Consider the following 7,302-nt stretch of genomic DNA (forward strand, 5'->3'; position numbering starts at 1 on the left):
GCTTTCACTTTGGATTTGCCAGCCAATAAGATTTGCGAAGTCACAAAAAGAGCTTGTATCACATAACCAGACAGCCTTGAACATTCCAAAAAGTGAATCTAGTGATCTCTCTAGTAGATTGCAACGTAAGAAACTTCTAAAGGAGTATTACAGCAGTGAGACAGAGCCCTTGACCAATGGTATTCAAATGTCTGAGACTTTAGGAGTGCTTTCTGAAAGCTCTTCCTCTGATGCAGATGTCCATGTTCTTGTCCATGTTCAAAAACATGTAAGCGTGCAGATCAATCACTACCAGTATCTTTTTTTGCTGTTTCTCCATGAATCTCTTATATTGCTCCTGGAAAACTTAAGGAATGACGTAGAGGCAGTGACAGGAAAACCCGCAAAGCAAACAGATGTCTGCATTGGGATCCTACTGAAAAGTGCAGAAGTAGCCTTACTGCTCCATCCAGTGACTCAGGGAAACCCTTGTAAGTCTCCTGTTGAGGAAGAAGGAAGTCCCGTGGCATCAGAACTCTCCCCTGTGGGAAATGGGGCAACTCTTACTTCAGAGAGTAAATTAGTTGGTAGTAAGATAGTGGAAGCTGGTATTACTAATTTTGATTATGTAAATGACTGCAAGCCTCTGAATGCTGAAGTTAATAAAGGAATTTTAATAGATCCTCTTTTGTTTAAATCAGACAGTAATATGGATTTTCAGAAAGCAATGTCATTTTCTGATGATGCATCAGAAAAAGGTTTGGGCGATACAAGTGAAGGAGGAAGCAGTGGACTTTTTAGTAGAAGTGATTCAGAGGAGGTCTGTGGACCTCTAAGTGAGAAAAGTAGTTTGAATCCTAGGGATTCGGTGTCCATTCTAAATAAGAGAGAAGATTCTACTGAATTTTTCATTGATAAAGAGGATGACAGAAACATATTTTCAAATAAGTTAAATGAACAGGAAGGCACAACTGAAGGCTGTCCTAACCGAGTCGCTGACTTAGAAGCTGCCTTAGAATCTGAAGAGCTTGAAATCAACAAAGAAAAAGTGACTTCAGTTAAGATGTTTGCATTCCAGTCTTCATCAAGGTATAGAAGATTTAATACTAAATCAGTTTTCCTACTCTTTGAAAATATTTAGTAATCCTGTTGGCCACAGACTTGTAGTACTTTTAGCAGTCAGGAAGGGAACATCTTAAGAGTTGGCCTGTATGGTCCTTCCAACTCAGGCTGTTCTGTGATTGTATGTTAGAAGTTACGCCATATCCAGCATTCAGTGAAAGTTAAGATGAAGTGTTAGTTAATTGATTTAAACTGTTTGCTTTTAGTTTAAATGTTAGGAAATAAGTATTGAGAGAATTATTGACACAAATACCTGGATGAATATATGTTGTTTCTACATTTACCTCTTTTTCCTATCAAAGGATTATTGAATAATCATATTTTTTTGTTTTATATCTTGCCTGCTTTAGAGGAATTTTTTAAAGTAACTTCTATGTATTTCCTTTCATTTGAAATAATAATTTCTTTGTATCTTTATATTTTAAAAGTGCTAAGCATAAGGACCGCTGCTCGTCCAACCTCCCTGCATTCTCTGTTTCTTACAAAAATATGAAGAGAAGTCCATCACAAGTTTCTCTGGATACCATCTCTATTGATAGTATGATGCTAGAGGATCATTTGACAGAGAGTGATGGAAGTGATAGTCAAAGCTTTCTGGAGAAAGGTAAGTAGGTTTAACAAAATATTTTTAAGCAATACATGAAAATGTTGTTTGTTATTAAAGTTGTGCTCAAAAGGATTCTAGTCCAGCAAATCCTGGATACTTTACAAGACTCTTTCTGTTCCCTTCACCAGTAATACCAAGTGTATTCACCATATATCATTTCAAGTGAAAGCAATAATGTGTGCTACTTAAGCAGCACTATTTAATTTTAACACAGCTTAATTTTCCTCTCTTGAGGAAAGTAAGAGCATTGAAGTGCTGTGTTGCAAATCTGAATTCAGCAGAACTTGTTCCTTGCTCTGCTTAAAAGCAACTGTTTGGCTGCAAGTACTTACAGGTCGTAGCCTGAATTGGTGTTACAAATGAAGTGGTAAAGAAGCTTTCATTTTAGAGGTGGATGAAAAAGAAATGAGTTTTCACTCATGCTCACCATGCTAATTACCAGGCAGATAGGTTTGGTAGTCTCCTTGCAGCTCATCCTTAAGGAGTAGTTCCTAGCTATTGACTGTCTTAATAGCAAGTATTTGTCCAATTTTTGCTCATCTGTGCATATACTCATGAAATAATTTTCTCATGTCAGGAAATAGAGTAAGAAGACCTTATTGCTACCTCTTTTCTGATAATTCTACTTTGCATAAAGACTATTTTTTTCTGTAGGATTTCTCTTCAGTCTAGAGCAATAATGAGAAGACTGTTTCACTTGCAAGCCTGTTACATATTTGAATTGTAGGAGTATTCCTGCATGTGTTTGTGTGGGAGTGTACCATAAAATACGTTTTCCATTTAAAATAACCTTTATATGTCTTTTTAGCTTGTTAAACAATATTTAACTGCAGGTTAAGTATCAATGCTTTCCAGTTGTCAAGGAAACATTATCATCATTGCTCTGATGAAAGTATATGTAGCTTATTTCTCTAAACATACAAACACAGACATCTGCTCTAAAGGCACTGTGCAGTATTTTAGATACACAACTTGGAATTTTTTTTCCTGGCTGGATCACATTTATTTGGAAGACTAAAAAATGCCTTCACAGTTTCTTTTAACAATGCATGTAGAGTGCTGTTCTGGTTTTGTCACTATATCCTGCTTTACTTTTGATTAGCATTTAGAACTTTGAACTCTCTGTAAGAGGAATGGATTTGGCAGTTCAATCATAAATATTTGTTTAATAAGCCATTCAGCTCATGTTAAAAAATGAGTTTTTTATGAGTAGCAGACACTGCCTTTATTTTTAATGTAGGAGTGATTCAGATTATGCTGTGCTAACTTTGTGTTTTTTCTGATGTATATATGGAAGGTATTACAGCCACAAACTATCAAAGGCCATCAGAAAATGCCCACGAAGGAGGCACGGTGATTGAAAATTGTGATGGGTCATCTCCAGATGCCATGAGTGCTGCTTCAGAAAATGCCCATGAGACTAGTGAAGAAATGGTAATATTATTGTATTCCATTAGAATACATGATTCTGTAAATTAAACCTTAAAACAGAACTAAAATGGTTGCTTTTAGAGGTGATTTTTCAAGTCATTAAAAAATTGAATCCAAAATAGTAGTAATGATGATGGACACACATCATCTGATACCAAAGCTGACTTAACTCTGGCTTCTACTTCTTTCTTAAAAATACTGCAACCCAGGAGATAGAGGAAAAGGGCTGACTACTATGCAGATAGCCAAAGTTTAGTAGCCTATCCTAGCTCTTCAACCTGGTCTGATTCAGCACTGCAAATGCTTGGTTGTGCTTATGATATGCATAAAGTTAAATGCAGTTGTAGATATGTTGTAGGTAATGTCAGATGCATTTCAGGTACCTCATAGGTCGTGTGCTTCTCTGTCAGAGTAAGGAAAATCTGTCTCACTTCTACTGCTTTTCTAGCCAATTCTGAATTGGTGTCAGTGGGGTATAAATACAAGTGTCTGTCTTTGGACAGGCTGTTGAGCAATCCATTATGAAGCCAATGTGTACAAAAAGAAAAGAAGAAATGAGAATACTTTGTGCTTCTCTGTGAGCAAGGGTTTTGGATACAAAGGGGTATTTTTTTCCTTTTGTGGTGGAAAAGGTTTAGACATACCTTACGAACAATAATCACTGTAATTTCATTTTATAATCTTATCTGGGTCTTGTTGACAGATGTCTGTTGTGGTTTTTCAAGTATTTGGTGTTAATGGTGAAATTGACATCAGAGGAGAAGACACAGAAATATGCTTACAGGTCAACCGAGTGATACCAAACCAACTGGGAAATATTGGTGTTCGACAATATCTGTGCAGCAGAACTGTTGGTAAGAACTAACAATTCAGTGTGGTGAAACTGGAGCTGGAAGTATTTGTTATAAGTAAATAAAAATGCAAACACGGTTTTATGTTAGTATAGTAGCATCCCTTTTATGCTGGTTTAGAACTCTGATTTCTTTCTCCATTGCCATACATTAAAAAGGAAGAGTAAATAAATGGAGCTGTCTATGATGATGTGGGTGAAAAGGTGCATTGCATTGAATTCTGGTCATTAGTTTGCTTTTTTGAAAATGAAGTAAGCTGCATTATGTGCTGGTTTTGGCTGGGGTAGACTTAATTGTCTTCATAGTGACTAGTATGGGGCTATGTTTTGGATTTTGTTTTTGCTATTAAACTGTCTTTATCTTAAGCCATGAGTTTTCTGGCTTTTACCCTTCCAATTTTCTCCCCGATCCCACTGGCGGGGGAGTGAGTGGGAGGCTGTGTGGGTCTTGACTGCTGGCAGGGTGGAACCTTGACACATTGCATTGTGGTACTGTTTTGTGAAGATGGAGCTCCCTTATGACTCTAATAGTACTTTGCCTAATGTACCTTCCTGTGAAGGAAAGTTTCTTTTTTTCAGGATTAGTTTCTCTAGATTAAATGACACAAACTGTGTAAACAGACTTATAATACGTGGTTTAAGAAAATTTTAAAAATTTCCTGTCAGGAAATATGAGCTTTAAAGATAGACAACTGTTTTTGGGTTTTTTGTTTGTTTTGGTTTTTTGGTTGGTTTTTGGGGTTTTTTAAGCTTGATACAAAGAGTGTAGTTTCATGCCAGATATTTGCACAACTCGATCAATCAGTGTCTTGTCAGAGCTGTTCTTGGCCATGAGTACAATATATACATTCTTTGCCAGAAAACTGAGTTCTCATAGGGTGAGGTTTCTTCCTTGGCGTGATGTTTTGGCATGGAAGTTCATGTCACAGTCTGCTTTGCTCCTCTCTGCCAGCCTTCTACGTGGATAGCTGGATGTAAGCTCTTTTGCACTGTGGGTTTTTTGGGGCAGATCCCTGATGCACCTGCATCTGGTTCAGCTCCTTTCCCAGGAAATAGCTATAGCAGCTGTTGGCTGCCATTTTGTATTCCAACCTTCTATCAGCATGGATTTTGTTCAGGAGGTGCTTCAGCTTCAGAGGTGGTACAGCCTTTGATGCCCTGGCTAAAGAATCCATTTACTGGTAAGCTGAGCCATTGCCAGCAGCTGCTGCCTGAGCAGCTGTTGCATGATTCAAGCATCTGAGGGCAAGGAGGAGGTCCAGCAGGGAGGACTCATGACTGACCTTCAGTTCATACAGCAGGCAAATTGATTTCTGGTTATCTGCCATATCCTCTGTAAAAGCCAGAGGGAGTAAATAATATGAACATGCCACCTTCCTGCTCTTGTGTGTATCTACAACTAGAACCTGCTTCCTCTGGTAATGATAATGCTTCTCAGCTGGTAATGAGAGGCTTGTGCACTGTCTGATTATTTCGTGGACAAAAAGGTTGTAACATGATTGGGATCTCCAAATACTTCCACTTTGTATCTCTTCCTTTCTCTTTCTGGTGGGTGCCTGAAGGGGTGAGGCAACACCACTTTTTTTGGTTTTTTGTGCATTGCTGGTTACTCCCATTCTGTGATGTACATCTTCTCTCTGCTGATCTTTTCTTCTCTCTGCCATAGAGCTGTGATTTCTGTACTGTCAGGAACATTCTGCAGCTGTTGCTGCTCCCCATCTCCCATATTCATTTCTGTTAGAAGAACAAAGGGAGAAGAAGTTTGGAAGAAGCTGGAGAATCAGATCAAAAGAGACTATTTAAGAGTTAACGGTAATAAAATACAACTAAAAGAACAAATGAGCAAATGTGTATGATAATATCCCAATAAAAGCAACCTCCCCCTTCAAGACCTTTAATAAAACTTTCTCAAGTGCTGCATTAACAATTGTAACCAGTAACCTGACGAACCATTCAAAGCAGTGAATACTCAAGTTGTAATTACAGTCTAGAAGGTGTTCTGGATGAAAATAACTATTTAAAGCCTACTATACTGTTAATTCAGTAGATGTAGAAAAGGAGAAATGTGGCTAAAAGCTGGACTAAGTTGGGGGCAACATGGCAGCTGTGCAGTTCCCTGCAGGGCTGGATGCAGGACTGCAGCTTTATCAGATCTTGCCTGGCAGCAAAACCAAAAGAAGGTGGGGCTGGAGTATAGCAGAGGTATTGTGGGAGGGCTGTGCTTTTATTGAGATATTACCATGCTTGACATGCTTGTGAGAAGGCAACAGCAGTTCACAGCAGCTTCCAAATTGTTTAATGTAATTTTTACTCCACCTTGCCATGATGCTGCCCCTTTCAGGTATCTGCAAGGTAACTAAAATTGACTCAAATCTGAGACTGAATGCATGGTCTTTTCCTCTGTTCTTTTTCTATACTTTGGATTCTTCCAGCAATGATGCAGGTACTCTCTACTGTTGCAGAAACAATTAGGGCACCTACTGCTTATTTCTTTATCTATATGTGTGAGAAGTGTATGGATGCTTGAGGAAAACGAAGTTTCCCAAACCAGTTGCAGAGATTCATTGAATAGAGTGGTCATTGTTCTTCTGTCTGGAAAGCTTCCCTTCTTCTCCTGGGCTGCTGGTAGTTTATTCACTTCTGTCTGGACTGAGCCTAAAAAGATAGCTAATACCTGATACGTGCAGTATGGTTTTGGTTGGTTGCTTTGTTTTTGGGGTGGGTTTTTGAGGGAAAAGGGATTATGTGATTTAGCACTTCTTAAACCTTGGAAAGATTGAAGGATGGAGTCATGGCTGTTGGTGTGGAAACCTCTATTCACAGAGGTAACAAAGGGAGAGATTCTGGTTCACAGCAGAGGCTGAAGATTCTCATGTTCATGTTGCCATTGGCCTTTGTCAGCCCAGATTGACAGTCCATACACCCTGAGTCTAGTGCCAGTAGATAAGTGTGTAAGTCCTGACTCTGCTGCTGTGCCAGGTCATCCATGAACTGGCACACTATACAGGAGGGGGAACCCAATTAATGTACAGATAGGAAGGCAAATCAATTAGTCAGGTTGCTGTAGCTCCAGGCAGTGTCTGTGGCATGATGAATTGACATAACTCAGTTGATTTTTCCTGAGTTTCTTTCTTGAGGTATCTTTCAAGTTTAAATGCTTGTTTTTTCTATAGTTACTGTGATTATGCTTCTTGTCATAGAGATGATTTCTGTAGGTCAGCTGTCATAGTGATGAGATGACTTGAGAATCCCACGGGGATAACTATATTGTACCAGAAATGAATACTACTGACCGACCCCCCCCCCCCACCAC

At 38.8% G+C, this 7,302-nt stretch overlaps 1 protein-coding gene across 1 annotated transcript in view; it reads left to right on the plus strand.

Moving 5' to 3' along the window:
- Positions 1-7,302, plus strand: part of UHRF1BP1L (UHRF1 binding protein 1 like) — a 44,691-nt gene that overhangs the window by 28,643 nt on the left and 8,746 nt on the right. The window contains 4 exon segments of the mRNA XM_017737754.1: positions 1-1,068; positions 1,530-1,705; positions 3,006-3,142; positions 3,843-3,993. The exon segment at positions 1-1,068 is cut by the window's left edge and continues 8 nt beyond it. Coding sequence (XP_017593243.1) covers positions 1-1,068; positions 1,530-1,705; positions 3,006-3,142; positions 3,843-3,993 — 1,532 coding nt within the window.

The sequence above is a fragment of the Corvus brachyrhynchos genome, unplaced genomic scaffold, assembly GCF_000691975.1.
Source record: "Corvus brachyrhynchos isolate BGI_N302 unplaced genomic scaffold, ASM69197v1 scaffold56, whole genome shotgun sequence".
Taxonomy (NCBI): domain Eukaryota; kingdom Metazoa; phylum Chordata; class Aves; order Passeriformes; family Corvidae; genus Corvus; species Corvus brachyrhynchos.